The sequence below is a fragment of the Scardinius erythrophthalmus genome (assembly GCF_964197995.2).
Source record: "Scardinius erythrophthalmus genome assembly, chromosome: 16".
Lineage (NCBI taxonomy): Eukaryota > Metazoa > Chordata > Actinopteri > Cypriniformes > Leuciscidae > Scardinius > Scardinius erythrophthalmus.
The window spans coordinates 32,272,778-32,291,534 of record NC_138236.1 but is presented as its reverse complement, the minus strand read 5'-3'; the positions used below and the strand labels follow the sequence as shown (position 1 = coordinate 32,291,534).

Below are 18,757 nucleotides of genomic sequence, written 5' to 3'. Positions count from 1 at the left end.
CCCTCCCAGAAGCCCAAGCGGATGCAGAAGTCTTCACATACAGAGCCAGTAACACCACTTAGAATTAAATGACACTCTGCATGAAGGTCTCAGATGCAATGTGCTGCCATTCAGAAGCCATTCATAAACCCACAAAGTTGTAAGTGAAAACTGCTGTGAAAGATCAAAAATGGGAAAGCTTCTGTCAAAAAAGTTGTTTAACTGTTAAATGTTTCTTGACAATTTGTTTAATGTCAATGGGAAATGGCTTTCACAACCAATTAAAAAAAAAATGGCATATTCCTTGAACTCACCTTGAAAATACTTCATCCACAGGCAATTGGTGTGAAGTGGGCGTTCCATTGACGAGATTTTCGAGATGCTGCATCACCTATAACAGCAGCCTAAAACAAGTGGTAAGTAGAGTACAGCATGTTGATATATTTTTGTAGGCCATCCTGTAAGTTCGCATCACCCTGGTTCCCTCAACAAAAACCCAATAAAATTTTTTTCCATTGGCTTTTGGATTATTGCATAAAATAAGCTGACCTACAAAACTTTATGATTCTTACACGTTCATCATGATAAATCGTAACAAATTAACACAACTTTCATAAATTTTGAAGCCTAAATACATTCACAAGCAGTAAAAAGCTAAACGAAGGCTATAAATGGACTACACCAGTCACATGACATCAATGTCACCACCATTCGACAACTTTCAGTCTTAATTTAAGGATAATTTTCCTTAAAAGTAAGAGTTAGAATAGTTTGCAAGAGTGAGATTATCAATGCAACGAGGCTGTGAAAGCAGACTAGTGAGTATGATTTTACCTGTTTAGTGTGATGAAGTTTAATGTGCCTGACTGCCTCTGTAGCCCAATTTAGACACTTGTTAGCAAAGGTTGTTAGCAAGACAAGTAAAAGCTTTAAAAAAAAAAAAAATCAAAAAGGTATTACTACGATATTGAATGCTGTAGAATAAAACAATAAACTATTTTGAGCTTGTTAACCACAGATCTTTAACCAAAACAAAACATTGACTTCAGGACGATGGAACCAAAATGACTAAACGCTTACTTACTTCTGGGTTTAGGCTGACACAAATAAGTCATCCTTGCAGCACTCTATAGATATTTGACTATTATATTGACCCACGCTCCCTGAAATCAAAAAATGATTTGAGTTGTTTTAGAGTAAAGGCCTTGATATACTTCAGTCGAAATCGAAAAACTGATGTGACGTCATTTCGAACCAAATCAGGCCAAAACTAACTTCGTTTGGAGTGTAATTGAGAGGAAAGCGCACTGCACATATTTACATATTCATCTAACTGTCGCTCTCAGCAGTTTATTGTCGCTCTCACTAACAGTATATTGATGGTCACGTATTTCAAACTTCGTTTTACCCCTAAGCGAAGAATGAAAAAGAACTTTGCCATGAATATATCAATATATCGGGGCCTTAAGTTGCAACATTGTAAGAAAGGTTAGTGAATAAAGAAAACAAAGAATATGCATTAAGACAGATAAGACAGAGTTTATTGCATTTTGAAATAAGAACAAAGAGGAGAAGAGGTTTTTTGTGTGTGTATTTTAAAACAATCCAGAGTCCCTAAGGAAAAAGCACTCTTCTTTTGATGACCATCCCCACGCTCAGAAAGACACACGCTGCTTCTTTCACAGGCATTTCCTTGGTGTTGAGGTTACTGCAGTCTCTTCTCATCTGGCCGGTTAGTGTTCTCTAAAGAGGCAGAAGTTCCTCAAGGGAGTGTTGTGAGAGCGCTGCTCCCCTCATGCCGAGCACACACAAGGAGTGTTGACTACATCCCAGTGGACTGGCGTCAGCTCCGCTAAAGCTTCGGTCTACACTGAAACGTGCCCAGGGATCCCTGCTTACTTAAGGTTTTGCATGTCCTGCCATTCTGTACACTTATGTAGACAGAGCTGGCTCCAAAATGCCTGCACGGATCACTCAGCTGTCTCAACGAGGCTTCTCAAAAGACACAGCCACTGTTGCAGAAATGTTTGAAGAACACACAAATAACATAAAACAAAACTATTCCTGTGGTGAGGAACTGTCAACATCGTGCATCATTCTGTATATTGTACACTCCCATAAAGATATGTAGTCATTGGTGCAGTTTGAGGGAATTTTTAAGTTAACAAAAAAAGTTAATGAATTTGTAGGATTGCTTGTGAGGGTTTGGCATGATGTTTACAGTCACTGTACTTTATTCCCGTAATATTTGAGCACAAAGTACATGTGGTTTCTTTAATATAAACAGCCCTTTAGCCCTTCATTATGTCAACAAGAATATTACATTTTCAATTAAGCTGACATTCAAGAACACGGATGATAACACACCATGCCAGGTCATAAACACACTGTAGCTTTACAAGCACACAAAAAAGCGACTGACCTCCTCATGCCAGAATCCCTGAGAAAACATTCCAGAAACACAACCAAGGAGACAGAGGAGAGTGTGTGGAGTCTCATTTATTAGACATGCTTTTAGCTGGGAACAAAGTCTGTTGCTCTTAGCCCAAAGCCAACAGTGAGAACACCTGGCCCGTAAATGAATGACTGCTGGGATTGAAAATGAACAGAAAGCCAAAGACGCTTTTAAGCTGTCCTAAAAGGCAAAGGGGCTTCAATTTCTACAACAAAATAAAAAATAAAATAAAATAAAGAAAGCTATTCTAAAACATCACAACGCTTGCTGTCACTTGAAAGCAAAAAAAAAGGTTTCAGTCTTTAAAACCTTTAAACTTTAAAATTGGAGTCTTTAATCTGCAGTAAAAAAAGAAGAAAAAAAAGAATAAAGAAATATTACTAACCATCCAACTTAAATTACCTTTACTTGACCTTAAAACACAAGACATTAGTATTCGACCATCGGTTTGAGTCCTTGGGTCACTCCACACACTTTGGCCTTGTCCGACACATTGAGATGAATTTACAGTGTCAGTGAAGCTCAATCACAAAAATCATGATTATGGCAGCCAAAGCAAGTCCAAAAGAGAGTAGTTTGAGTCCATCACCATCAAATCTCCATGACCATCCCACTACCACAGAGGATGCAACAGAGGCATGGACCGTCTTCAGCTCCTGTGAAATGAAAGAGAATTGAAAATAAATACGAGACACAGATAAGACAGCGATAAGAGTGATCTCAGTCTTATGGGTCATTCATATCTGTTACTGTAAAAGCGATGTGTTAGTGACTCCTGCTGCCTTTTGCATGGGGACCTTCCTTAAGCATGTAAAAGCTCATCTCTGGGTCTGTGCTCATGCAAACAAAATAATTCAGTAGCTTTATTCTTTACTTTCATGTTTCTTCATTCCACTACTGAAAGCCACGAAAGCACCTGCGCTCAATGGCAATCATGGGTGGTTCAAAAGAAATAAAGACCCATTAAATACTGAAATCATATTCAACATCATCACCTGTCCTGCACTAATCACAACTCAAAAGAAAAAGATTAATACTGTGACAACAGTTTATGGTTTTATGCATTTATGCATCGATGGTGTTAAATCATCACAGTCGCTGGAGCACGAGAACACTTGGATGGAAACTGACTATGATGTGAAATGAGTAAATGTGTGCGGTCCAGATGTCATCTATCTACATCACTCTGACAGGATGGTGATAGAGGGCAGTTGTGTTCGAAAATGGAAAGAGAATTAAGCATAACTTCACATCAGAGGACACATCAGAGACTCAAAGGGTAAAATGGAAGTCATGTCCTCTCTAATGTGTTGGCACATTAAAGGATCATCTATAATGGACACAGTAATGGGTTGATGTCTCACATAAGGACAGGCCTGACAGCTCACCCAATAATATGTGTTCATTTCTGTACCCCTGATATTAAATATAGAGCCTCAATCTGAACGGCTATTTTGTGATTTTAATATTTTAGGCTGTCATGGTGTTAATAGCCATGCAGATTGTAATTTGAGCCCACTGCCCATTGCATTTCTGTGGTTTTAGGAAAGTGTAGGTGGTGATCTTTTGGGCAGTCGGAACATTATGAAAAGTGATATTCCTGGGCAGCCATCTTTAGCATCTCTGGGTCATTAAAGACCATTACAGAAAGCGTATATTTGTTTTTACAGGTGTAAATGGCCTGCTCACATAACCTAGAGGAAGTCTATCTGAGAGGCCACTCTTAAAAATAAAGGTTCCGAAAGGGGCTTTCCAGTGATGCCATAAAAGAAACATTTTTGGTTGGAGTTTGTGATATATTTCCACCTCCTCTACATTGAAACGCTCGCTATGTCTGGATGAGCTTAAATCCACAGTAAAGGCTTCACATATCACACATGCACACTTCAATAAGCGTTCAAAAAGGTTAATTTGTTCAAATGCCGGAAGAAATCGGGGTAAGGGGCAAAAATCACTCAAGTGCTTGCTTTAAAGGCAGGGTAGGTAGGATTTTTCAAAAAAAAAACATTCCAAATTTGTTTAAACTGTCTTTATATACCAATACATAATTAAAATGTAAGTACTCTGAAAAAGAGAGTATAAAAATCGAGTGTCTGTAGACCTCTCACGACTGTTGTAAACACAGCTAATTATTTCCATTCACTCCACCCCCTCCCTTCTGAGCTCCTTCCAAAGCCACGCCCCCAAAAGACATGAACGCGCCACGCCAAACGCTCAGGCTCAGCTGAAAGACGCATTTATTTACCTGAGACGAGCGGAGAGGAAGGAGCGCAGTGCATGCAGTGACATCATGTCAGAATCACATGTAGTAAAATACCTAACTTTATCACTATAACTATAAATATAAACAAATAAGATTTCTTTTAGTACTCACTATCAAGCTAGCATATCGATACTGGTAAAGTTTAAAATATACTTTGTTTGATTCGGTAACAAGCTATATTTATAGGTAACGAGCTATATTTATAAGGCAAAGCTAAAAACAGGTTGCATTGATACACGTTTTTCCATTACCATCAGATACACTGTGATGAAGGTGAATTTCGTGTAAGATTCATAACATATAAGGTGTTTTGTGAGTTTCCATGATGAAAACATTGTTGACTCTAATGAGGACTACACTCCGGAGACAAGTACCGCTTCGTCGGTTCGAGGACAGGTCCGGGGTCGAGGGCGAAGCAGAGGAGGTTGTTCAAGAGTGCGGGCAACCAGGGTCCGAGGAAGTAGTTTTTGCCTTGTTTGCCTTCGCTGACTGAATATGCAGGTGCTTTGAATTTTGAATGCTCTTTCTCTGCCATAATTTAACTCATCGTAGGTTCCGCGCCTCTCAAATCAAACGGGTGCGCGCGCATATGGGCAGATCTAGCAACAGGGGTGGTAGCCATGGTTGCGAGAGTGAGTGACAGTCGCCCAAACCAATCAATTGTTTCGTCCCGAATGGAAATAATGAGCTGTGTTTATTGCAGATTAAAAGGTCTACAGTCACTCGATTTTTATACTCTCTTTTTCAGAGCACTTACATTTTAATTATGTATTGGTATATAAAGACAGTTTAAACAAATTTGAAAAAAAGTTTTTTATAAAAATCCTACCTACCCTACCTTTAATGTTAAAAGAATTTAATGCAAGTTTGAATATTATTTATAGCCATACTGAAAGCAACAATGGATAATTCGCCTCAGATCTTCAAACAAGAACGTTCAAACTGTGAACTCAATGTGAACAAACAAGTGAATTCTATGACAAAGATTCAGTTTCAGTCATCCAGTATATATTTTTAATCATGTTAAAGAGGTCATATTTATGTTTTTGGTTATTTGCTAATCTATGTCTTTGCGAGAAAGTGGCATTTTAGTGGCATCTGTGCGTCTCAATGTGTATCAGGTTCCAGATGATGCCTTCCTCTACCGAGTGTGACTGTGTGCGAGTTTCTGAATGGAAACGTCGTCATTGTGCTTTACCAGAGTGGGATCATGTAGCAGACCCTCCACCCTCAGATGCCCTACATTAATCATGGTGCCTTATTCAGCACCTCTGAGATTGTATCCCACAATTTCTGGTCCTAGGGCTATCAAGAGAGCAGTCTGAGGCATTCAGTGCATTCACTTCTGACTCCCACATGACCGTAACATGTTTAGAACTTTTTTTGTGACTACAGTAGAAGAGAGAACCTGCTCTATTAACACGATAAAGTGGCTGAAAGTTCTTTAAAAGCACACCATCCATGGCCTCAGATTCTGAAAGCAGCCCGTCTACAAAACCAGAATTGCTATTCAATTTCCTATTATGCTAGACATATCCTATTCAAGGACGAATATGAACAAGTAAACTGTTCTGCTATGACTCTTATCAGAAGAAAAGCAAAGGAAAAGTAAACTCATTGTGAAATGTTTTCCTTGGGTGTGTGTATTGAGTCTGCGTCCCCACTTCAGTGGGCCTAGAACAGAACCCTGGGGATCTCCAGTGATGAATAATATAATCCAAGAGACATTCTGCTCTAAGGAATGTCTGAAGTCGACATGAGGTTAGACTTGAGAAATGTAAAGCACCTCTAAGTCTCTGACTGCACTACAGGAGAGCACAGAGGAACTGGTTGGAGTGTATTAAAACTTTCAGCTGTGCGGGGAATGCCTTTGTACTGAGCGGATATTCAGTGCAATTACTTGCCACCCATCTCATCCGAGGCAGGATGCCTGTGATGAATGCGGGTGCAGTAATACTGGATATCTCCTTAGCAATGGAGATGTGAGCTCCAGTTATCTGCTGATGCTGCACTACATATATTATAGTCCATGCACAGAAACCCTTGCTCAAATCCTCTGCCTCTTCCTCTTTCATCAAATAATCTGCTCATAGCTAAGAGGGAGGTTCATATGAAGAGTGTATTTCAGAATCCTATCCCCTTGTCAAATTGGAGCAGAGGCTGATGGAATGGCAGGTCCCATCAGCTTGTTTAAAAACTTAAAATAAAAACTGGATGGGTCAAACCATTAGGAGATAATGCCTGTGGATTACGAAGAGCAGTCTGCAGAGGACTAAACCATTCCTGTCATCATGTTTCTATTTTTCACTGGTACCTTGTGCTGGATCGATTTCTACATTTATTTTCACTTGAAAATAAGACAAAAGTAGTTGTATATTTAGAAAAAAAAAAAAATAATACTAACTAAACCCTGAATTGAATTGAACTGCACTTGATGTCTTGTGTTAAATTCTAAGAAAAAATAAGTAAAAACAGTTGAGAAGCACCAGAATAAAAGATAAAAACATTACCAGACTGTCACGGTTATGCTAGTTTGGACTTTTTGTGTTTCTCCACCTTCTGTCTGAGTCATTTGTTGTTATGGACACTGATTATGTTCAGCTGTGCACTAATTAATTATGTCATTATTGTGTTTAAATGTTCAGTTCCGTTTGAGTTAGTTTGTCTGGTGTCATCAGTTCATGGATGAGTTGTATGCTACTCTGTTCTTGTGGATTATCACGTGGACCTATTAAATATTGCCTGTTTACGTTTATCTTCATCTTCGTGTGTGTTTGTACAACCACCTGCGTGACACAGTCTAGTTTGGAGGGAGCCAGTGAGTTTTATTTCTCTCTCATTACTCTCTCCGTCTGTCAATATATTTTCCTTTTTTCTCCCGTTCTTTCTCCTCTTTTGATGAATGTCAGTTAGAGTGACCGCTAGTGCATGCTGCATCCAGACACCACATTGATTCATGTCTGCTTCATACACACACACAAATCTAATGAGTGTCCGTCGATAGACTGTGGCGGCTCAGACTGAGGTGAGAGGCTCAAGGACAGGGATGCTGGGCCTCCAGACACCTGAACGATCTCCCGCCCGGCTGAGGTGATAATCCACACACACACACCAGCCTGTGATCCATCTATCTCAGACACTTCACCATGAAGATTAGACACAGCCGAACCCAAATAAACACTGACAACATCCAAACACAGGAATATACTAGAATGGAAAAATCTTCTTGTTTTGATGCTTGTCTACACTGAAGAAGAGCTGAAAATGAAGATGTCTGTTTTGACACCTGTCCCATTATATTAAATATTTTAGGAAATGATGTGAACTGGACTTGAACCTGTGTTGCCCACATGAGCATCAATGTTTCAGCATCAGCATTAAAGCATCAATGTTTCAGAGCATATAGACTAACCACTAACAGCTCAAACCCTTATAAAACAAACAAACAAGCAAGCAAAACATAACAAATCAAAACAAAGTACTTGACTAATCCAGAGTAGGGCTACCACTATATCAGATTTTAACTACATAATTATTAAGTTATTTATAGAAATTTGGAAATTAAGAAAATAATGCTATCAGTCAAATTTATCTTTAACTATTTATTTAACATTTCTCAGTTCTGGCCAATGAATCACACTGGAAATATGATTGTATGGAGGCAGAAAGAGTTTTTTGATCAGCACTTCCTGCAGACTCCCATGTCTAACAACAGAATACCCCCCCCCCCCCCCCCAAAAAAAAAAACTACCAGACTGGGTAGAGTCATCTCCTTAAATGTGATTTTGTGCAGCAGTAGTATCTACACACCGTGTTCTTCGTTCCTTCTTTGTTCTATTTTATAACAAGTGGGAACCAGCGTTATACCGTGTCCTAACCAGATGTGACGGAGTAAGATTCCAGCAAAAAGCAATTTGTCAGTCCACACCAGACACGACATGACTACAAGACACTACAAAATCAATCAAAAATCAGAAAAGCATGTTGGCAGTCTTTCTTCAAGTGCACTGCACTTACAACAAAATAGATGAGCACAATCAAATTCATATTACGCCATTTTAACATGACCAAACATACACACTGAATGACAAACAATCTTTGTCATAGAATACACTTGTTTGTTCACAGTTTGGTTCTTATTTCCTTTTAATTTTTAAAAGGTCTTGTCTGACACGATCTCTGCATCCACACAGACAAACTCAGCTTATGTGTGTTCTTCACTTAAAGGGGTCATGAACTGTGAAATCTAAATTTCCTTGAGCTTCTGACATATAAGAGGTCATCATACTAATAAGAGTATCCTGTAAGTTTCAGAACTTCCTTGTTAGTCCAAAAACTAATTTTATTATATCCAAGCCTAGCGAACGACTCGTTGAGGAATGTGCCTATGTGAAAGACCGCCTCTGCCGAAGAAAATCAACGTCTACTTCATCATTCCAACTTTGGCCCCGCCCACTGGCGTGTTAGTGAGATGACGAGGAGAGAAGAGCAATCAGTGGATCACAGGACTAAAAATAACATTATGCTAACTTCCAAAGGATCCTAACGCTAGGAATGTTTTTTTTTTTTTTTTTTTCAACAATGTGAATGTCTCAGTTGAGCATTATTTAGGATATTTGTATTCGGTACATTTCACTGTGGATTCTTTGGCAAATCAGTCGCAATTTCGGCACAGGTTTTACTAACAGATTTTTACAGTTTATCTGTTAATTCTAATGCCTGATCAGTGACCAATGATTTTTGATATGTAATGATTCATGTACAGTCAGATGTTCTTTGTCTGTGTCAGTAAATCAAACCAGTGACTAAACGGTCAACTTCACATTGTTTCTTTTAGTAGGATGAAAATAATCTGTTATTTAAACTGTGATTAAATTATATATAGAAAGCGATCAAAGAACACTTCCTTTACTATTGCTGGAGCTGTCAATCAAACAGCGCAAGTTTATCTGTGACTGAGTTCTGGACTCTCGCCAAAACTCCCATTATAACAAAGTCCCTTTTATCTATAGTCTATGGTTATAATCAACAAATCTCTTATTTACATTGTGTTTGCACTGTTAGTTATGATGAAATCATTCATTAGAGTGCAGGAATAGAGTTGCAATGAAGAGATCACAGCATTCATGCACTCAACATGTGATCGGCTACAATGCTCATCACTGCAACCTTTCATGCCACGATCTAAATATAATGCCACAGATATAATGCTATAATCAACACTTTTCACTATTAGTAAACCTTGAGAGCTGTAACAAACATGCTAAAAGTTTTCGAGATAATTCCACAAGTAATACTGGCTATTTCATATGCAAAGATGTTAGCCAATCACAGCAGTGGGCGTTTACACTGAAGTCTCACAGCAGACACGCCCCTTAAAACAGAGCGTTCAAATCAGAGGGAAAAATCTGGGTATTTATTTCTAAATTATGACAATTTCTGATGAAAAATCATACTGCTATTATAAGTACACCCCAGAAAACAGTTAAATGCAGTTAATGACCCCTATAAATAACATGATTAAAGAATTTCAGCCAGAGCTGCGGCTTCAGTCACCCATCAGGAACATCAACACTCAGACCTTCAATCTCAGTGTGCATACAAAGACCCAATGCAGCCAACAGCAATCACTGTGCAATATTTTTTCCAGACATCCAGTAAGCCTCCCATCAGGGTCATCAATCAAGTTACTGACACTGCTCCTCTATCCATCAGTGAATGACCAATACAAATAACAGGAAAACCTCATCTGTACATGAGTGTGAACATTCAGTCTAAGACTGTAGAAGCAGAGACTTTGCTGTCACAGCTCATCAGAGAACTCAACCCAAGAACAGAGCGAGCAGAGAGGAATGGGATGAGCTCAAAGGATCCCTCTTCAGTTTGATATCTGGCTTTGCAGTAACAGTAACTGGACAGAAAGGAACTAGAGTAAAGAACAAGATCAACGTAAAGAACTAACGGTAACCCCTTACAATAAGGTTCATTAGTTAACATTAGTTAATGTATTAACTAACCTGAATTAACCACAAGCAATCCATTTGTTACTGTATTTGTTAATCTTTGTTAATGCTAGTTAATAAAAAATATTTAAAAAAATAATTAAAAAAACTGTTCATTGTTAGTTCATGTTAATTCACAGCGCATTTACAAATGTTAACAATATTTTAGTAAAGTATTAGTAAATGTTGAAATTAAAATGAACAAAGATTAATAAATGATGTATACGTGCAGTTCATTATTATTTCATGTTAACTAATGTAGCTAACTAATGTAGTTAACTAATGTTAACTAACAAACCTTATTGTAAAGTGTTACCGAACTAACATATAAAGGGAGACAGATCAGTACAATGTCTGCTTTATTACCAAGGAAGCTGAAGGACACTTACATTGAAATAAAATGCCTAAATGTTTTAATGAACATTATTTACGATTATTATTTAAGAAGTCAATGCCAGTTCGCAGTAGACACCTCTCATAACTTCTGTAAATATACCACTCTTAGGCATGAAATGTAAAGAAAGCCACTGCAATTCATGCCAAAGAACCAATTAACAAATGTAATTTGTAATTTGTACTCTGTATTTATAAATGTCAAACATAAAATTACTGCAAAGGCTGAAAAACAGATACAATCACCTAAAAATGTAAGTCTAAAATATATTTAACTTTGTGTTGCTTCACAGCACTGACTGACTGGCCCACCACAGATATAAATACAGCTTGAATTGTTTGCACATGAACAAACAACAAACATTCACAGAAATAAAGCAATATGTGCTTTGATAAGCACGTTCCAGCTGGCTGTAGTCACTCAGATGGCTAACATCAAAATAGGCTAGAAGAACTTACACTACGGTTACACTTTATTTTACAGTACATGCACTTTCAATGTACTTACAGTATACCTACCCACAAAAGTACTGAGTAATAAGGTAAAAACATGGGTTAGTACCTAGTTATTACCTAGTTAGTGTCATTACTACAATAAGTCCATAGTATGTACATGCGAAACAGGACTGAAAAAAAAAAATGCAACCAACACTACCATCACTTCATGTTTCTCCTTCACTTTTCTAGATGGGATGTGTGTAGGATGAGACTCAGGACAGGAACGTGTCCACATCCATTACAGAAACAGCCAGTGTCAGCAGGGAAAACTTGGCCAGTGGCTCTCCAGATGATGTAAAGGTCCAGAAATTACAATTGCCACTAGAGAAACCCGCTGACAGACACACACACACACACACAGAGAGAGAGAGAGAGAGAGAGAGAGAGAGAGAGAGAGAGAGAGAGAGAGAGAGAGAGAGAGAGGAGAGAGGAGAGAGGAGAGAGAGAGAGAGAGAGAGAGAGAGAGAGAGAGAGAGAGAGAGAGAGAGAGAGAGAGAGAGAGAGAGAGAGAGAGAGAGAGAGAGAGAGAGAGAGAGAGAGAGAGAGAGAGAGAGAGAGAGCAGTGTCTTTCAACAGAGCAGGGCCGTGTTTGTCACTTAAGAATCTCTCTCTCATTGTCTCTCTCAATTGATCGGAGCAGTTTCAGTCATAAAGCGATAAACATACACACTTGTGTTATAAAACTTAATTATCTCAAACTTATTCACACACATACACTCTCTGGGGAATTTACAGTAAGTTCCAATTAGTCCTTCCTGACCTATCAATTAACATCAGTTAACACTAGCAAATCTAATTAGTCCCTAATAAACACAAACAAACAAAGGCTTTATCATGGGAGAACACAGAAACATCTAAGATCAGGATCAGAGGAAAATCCCAGAACTGCAACGTTCTACATCATTACCTCATGTAGTGCTGCACAAGCCATTTCCCAAACACACAGCACTTACTTTGGCCTTACGGGCACCACAAATGTTGAGCTTTAGTCACATCACTTAAGGCAAGTGAGAGTGTCAGACGATTCCTTCCTAAGTTACTGGGCACCATCACACCATTCAACACACCTTCTAGGTTCAGAATAATGTCTTTGTTCAGCATTTCCTTGCTCATCAGATATCTGAGTCTGGGATCATTGCTGGAGGTCAGCGAGTGCAGTTGTAATGTAGTGCCAGAAGACATCTACACACCTGCAGTGGCACAGCACTGTTCCTCCTCCCGTCAGCTGCTTCCGCTTCACTGGAGTAACAGCTCCATAAATCAGCATTCAAAGCTGGATTCATCTCTCTGTGTGTTACTCTGCTCTCTTTAAAGCAATATAAGCATTTGACAAGCAACTAAAAAAAAAAAAAAAAAAAAGATGAAAAAAAAAGTACATGGACCAAAATGGCCATGGGCATGGGAAATTTCAAGTCACAATGCATTTACACTAGCAGGAACACGTGAGAAGCTCTGCTTTTGAAACCCAGCAGGTTTCCATGAGTTTCTGGGAGTTTTTTTGGTCTTTGTCAATGAACAACAATGAACAACTATTTGATGAATAGATCATTTATAGCTTCATGTCTGACAATAATGGCAGCAAATACCATTGGCTTTTGCGTGTCTCATTACTGTTTGAATATACGTAAATATGAATAGATTTAAGAGCTTCCACAGAAAGGAAGATTTTCAGTGAATACAGATTCTTTTGAATTGAAGATTTTTTTCAATGATGTCCCTGTGTGTGTCCTTGTGTGTCCTCCACAGGGCTCGTAAAATTTCAAAATAGCTAGTAGCAGGCACAAATTTTGGTAGTCCAAAATGAATTGAACTAGCCCCCCCAAAAGACATTTTTATGTAGAAAAATTAGATAGGAGTCAAAGTCACAAATATCAACAATGGTACATAAAATAATCAAATTACAATAATCAATTCAAATATGCATTTGGTTCTAACTGAACTGAAATTTCTATAAATTTCCATCTTCTTGACCTGTCTTTTTTGGCTGAGTAGAACTGAAATGTAAATCTATGTGCCTCTAACATTTTAACACACACAACCAAGTGTCAGCGACTTTCACAGTTTTCTCCACTTCACACCTGATCGTCACATTACAATTATTAAAATTCTCAGTGTTAAGCATGATGATATGATAACATGTTACACATAGGCTGCTTTAAAATTAACATTTATTTAAATGCAAAATTGCATTTCCTTAATAGCCTAAACACAGACTTTACAGTGTTTACGTCACTGCAACTTCCCGAAAACAAACAAGAAATTAAATGCATTCAGCCCAAGCAAAGGCTGGATATAGGCTTTATCATGTACATAGAGCACTTCAAAGCTGTTACACATCACATACCTAACACATAGTTTGTCCTGTTAAACTACTTGTCTAACACACACAAGGTACTTGACTTTCCTTCCTTTTGATTAGTTTTTAATTTAGTAAATTAGTACATCAAGGGAAAAAAAGAAGCTTTAAACAGTTAATATTTCCAATCATTATTTTGGAAAATTCTTATCAGAATAATTTCTGTTAAATTTGTGTATATTTTTAGGTAAAACTTAAGTTATTATATGTTTTTATATACTGTCTAGGTGGTCTAGGCATATGTTATCCTTGATTTGTTTTCCCTGAAGAGATATATGCTAGTTTTGAAAACGAAAGTAAAAGAATGCCGCAAGTTTGTTGCGTTTTACCATGAAATGAGAGTTCTATGTCTTTAATTAAATCAACAGTACACATTAAGGATTTCTCTCATCGACCCACAATCAAAAAGTCAAGAGAGTGAAAAACGCAAATCAAGGAAGGAATTTTATTTCACTATATTTAAAATAGCCCGTCGGACAAGGCGGTGATACATTTTGGTAGACCAACTGGAAGATACAATAGCCCCGGGATGTCGGGGTAGGGATTTTGAAAGCCCAGCTCCATGAGTGATCTAGGAATGACCCGACTGGCTGTCTCTATTTGTCATTCTGTGCTAATTTGTGTCTGCTGTGTTATTTTTCTAGAGAGAAGAGAACACGTCCACACAGAGGACATCAAATGATCCTTCAAAATGTGATACACATTTTAATTTCACACCCCATCAGATTTTACTGCTGCCCTGGCAGACCATTAAACGCAAAAGACAGAGAGGAGGAAAAGAGAAATAAATAGAGATTAAAAATACGCTGATAAGTGGTCATGGTCATCTAACAGAGGCAGTTTTTTTTCTGACAAGCTACAACAATCAACTCTTACTTAAATGCCAGATGTCTTTGGATGGGAAGCACAAGGCAGAGAAACGTGTGTGGAGAGATAATTAGGGAAGTAGAATATCTCGCTTGCACGATTCCTCTCCCAGAAACACTTCATTTAAAAGTCACTGTTCTATATGAACGACATGAGCACATAGAGTTTATAAGTTTCTTCTAGCTCCTTCATTTGACATGAATTGGCCAAAGAGTTACTAAGAACTGGATCCTCACCGTACAACACACAAGTTTTCACCCTTCAAGTCATAAACTTGTAAGACTAAACCCTTTGATATCAACACCAAGTCAGACAGTCCAATAATCAGGCTGACCACTTGAGTTAGTGAATTAGAAAAACAGCTTTCATGCAAGACACTGCAATGGAATTACTGGAACAACTAATGGTAATGGTGAATGGCTGTAGCAACCTGTGCTTGAGGTAGTTCTGGTTACCTTTATTTAGTTGGTAAACAAACAAACTAGCTTGGTCATACCTGCAGCACATGCGTTCCATTTGGATAAACCACACACACACACTTTTTGAATACCTTTTGTGTACCTTATGTATACCTTTGAATAAAACAGTCTATTAAATGTAAACATAAAACAATGATCAACCCATATGCACTCATACCCAAATTGTATGAACAAACTAAAGCTGAAATATTCGTTCCACAGAAGGAAGAAAGTCAAACAGGTTTGGAACATGAGGGGGAGTAAGTGCTTGCAGAATGATCATTTTTGGGTGAACTATCCTTTTAAAGGTGCTTTTTGGAGGATGGAGGATGGTGGCTGGTCAAGCAGCATGGATCAACTAAAAGCTTAAACTAGCTTGAAATTAGCTATTATATTGGAAACACCAGCAACCAGCAAAAGCTTGTCTTTTTATTTAACAAGCCAGACCAAGACCTCAAGATAAAGACAGTAAGTCTCACTGCTGCCAGGCATCAAATGGTGTTTAAATTTATACAACACAGAGAAACTTTCATTAGACTTAGACTTTAGACTTTCATTTAGCAGGAATGACGTTCTCATTTCTTTTATCAGTTCTCTATGTAATTTAAAGAATGTACATTCTACATTAGATTTGGTTTGTTCAATAGTTGATTCTTGTGTGTAGGTGGCTTCATGTACTATCAGAAATCCTGTGAACATGCTTTTTGAATTTCACACTCTCATCCTAATGTAAAACAGACTGCAAACAGAGTGTGAAGTCTGGACTCTCTGCCTCCAATCTGTCACGTCCATCTCTTCAGACACAAACTGAAATAGGGTGCTGCTCACACCATTCTCCTTCAGACAGACTCTCTGGCAGCATAGCGGTCAATTGGCCATCACAGGCTCTAGGCACAACTGACTGTTCACTAGTCCAGCTTCTGCTGATCCCTGAAAGGACCCCATCATTACTACATTACATTCAAGCTATCAGACTGCAGCTGAAGCTGTTGTGCTTCTAAACACCTCAAAAATACTCCACAAATGAGGCCACTGTAAAGAGAGGGTAAACTTGGCTTTTCCACTGATTGCAAAACAAAACCAAAATTCAAGTCACCTTTATTTCTATAGCGCTTTATCCAATACAGGCTGATTCAAAGCAGCTTCACCGTAATAAACAGGATCAGAATGAATGATGCAAACTTCATTAAATATGTGACCCTGGGCCACAAAACCAGTCACATGGGTAAATTTTTTGACATTGAGATTTATACATCATCTGAAAGCTGAATAAATAAGCTTTGATGTATGGTTTGTTAGGATAGGACAATATTTGACCGAGATATTTGAACATCTGGAATCTGGAAAAAAAAATTAACAATGAGAAAATCGCCTTTAAAGTTGTCCATTTATGTTCGCGATTGTGCTGCATTCACTCACAAAAATAAATGTTTTTTTATATATTTATGGTAGGAAATTTACTAAATATCTTCATGGAACATGATCTTTACTTAATATCCTAATGATTTTTGTCATAAAAAAAAAAATCGATAATTTTGACCCATACAATGTATTGTTGGCTATTGCCACAAATGTACCCGTGCGACATGCAACTGGTTTTGTGATCCAGTGTCACATATGAGAAATTATACAATTGTAAAGCAGTTTTTAAAAGACAATAGTGTCATCATTCAGCTCAATGATTCAGTTCAATAACTGTTTAAAGTTCATCAATAAGGAAATGAGTTCAATTCAGCTATACAAAAGACAATAGTAGCATTATTCACCTCAATTCAGTTCAAATTTTTGTTCTCATCCAGCAGTGTCAGTGCAGTCAAATGGATAATATTACTGAAAATTAATAGTCTTTTAAAACCCCACAGTCACTGATTCTGAGCAATTTGCCATCTTCAGAATAAAGACGTGTAGAACAAGCTAATCCGAAAAGACATGGTCAAGTAGACTGACCTGAGGGAGTCCAGACACCTGGCCCTTCTGAAGAGGCTGAGCAATAGAGGGAGTGAAGACCTGCGCATCCTCCATTGGCCGTCCCTTCATGTAGTGCTTCCCTGCCTCATAAATATTCACTTCGATCATCTTCCCTTTGAACTCAGGCTTCTTTGGCACCAGCACCTGCAGATACATTTTACCAGGTCAGTCCCTTGAGGTTAAAAGCTCTAAATTCATTATAACAAAATATACAAAACAGCATTATGAACAAAACATAACACAATAGGAAAGCAGGGGCATCTATAGTGTTTAGCAACAAATATAATCTACAGCTCACAAATGGATTCTCAATCTTTAGCTCTGAGATCCATGGTCATATTGAACACTTTAAAGTCGCCATGAAATCAAATTTTACAATTCGTATTTTTATATGTAATATTGTAATGTTTATTATAAATGATTTATCTGTGCACTTCATTAATTTTAAAAAATTCATGTGCCCTTATATTCTTTAATCAAATATGTTATCCGTCCCTCCACCGTCGAAACAACTTCTCTTCTCTTCCTGTCATGTGCTATGGCGCGAGGGCATGGCAACTCCCCTCAAACCGTTAGTCTGCTATGAGCGAGAGATGGACAGGAGGAGTGCCAAAGTAAAACCCTGCCCTCGATTCAATATTCCGTTTCACTTGGAAATACGTCACAACACTGGAGAAAAGTCGTTTGTAACTTCCGGTTCATGGCGACTTTAAACTGACATTACACACCATTAAAGTGAATGTGTAATAATGTAATACTGGAAATCAATAGCATTTGAAACATCAAACAGTCGTGCCATTTTTCACTGCTTTCACAACATGCCTTCCACCGTATACAGTCCACACATACATTTTAAACTGCTTGTTAAAGGTTCTCACACGCTCCTCAGGACCTGTTGTGCATTTTCATATAAGAAGCTTGTTTTGAGCTTATAAGCACCACATTGACCATCTTGATCTGTGTTGTTATTGGTTTCCTCTAGTGGTAAAAAAGAAAGAAAGAAAGACAAACAAGCATCTTTTTTTTCATGTTCGCATGTGCTGTTGGGTTCTTGATGCCGGGTCGCCATACACTCCTCTAATCCCAGAGCATCGGACACATTCCGCTGAAACCTTAGATCTGCACAAGGTCTGAGGGGAGATGAATCAGTCCAGATGTGGAGGCTGAAGTGGATTAAAAAGCTGTGCAGTTGGATCTATAGGGGTTTACATTGAAATTGCCTTCATTACGCTGAGCGGCAGATAAGTTTGGAGCATAAAAACCAGCTTCCCCAGACATGAAAGGCTTGGCAGAAGCTTAACGCGCATTATGATTCATCAAAACACCGACGTATCAGAGGATCTGTCGAATGCGTTTTCAATTAGGCTGGGGAAATAAATGTGTTTTCCTTTTCCTCCATCTCTGCCCTGGCCAACGTGTGCCATGAATTTTAATACTTTAATATGAGAAGAGTTTTTTTCCCATTTACTTTTTCATTCAATTACACAAACACTGAAGGTCTAACACTAACATTTTAAG

At 38.2% G+C, this 18,757-nt stretch overlaps 1 protein-coding gene across 1 annotated transcript in view; it reads right to left on the bottom strand.

Annotated features, from left to right (window-relative positions):
• Nucleotides 1-1,495: 1,495 nt before the first annotated feature.
• cdkal1 (CDK5 regulatory subunit associated protein 1-like 1) overlaps nt 1,496-18,757 on the bottom strand; it is a 445,321-nt gene continuing 428,059 nt past the window's right edge. Inside the window, exons 14-15 of the mRNA XM_081388640.1 lie at nt 17,219-17,383; nt 1,496-3,090 (exon numbers count right to left, since the gene is read on the bottom strand). Of these exons, the coding sequence (XP_081244766.1) occupies nt 2,947-3,090; nt 17,219-17,383 (309 nt within the window). The 3' untranslated portion in view covers nt 1,496-2,946. The remainder of the gene's footprint in view (nt 3,091-17,218; nt 17,384-18,757) is intronic.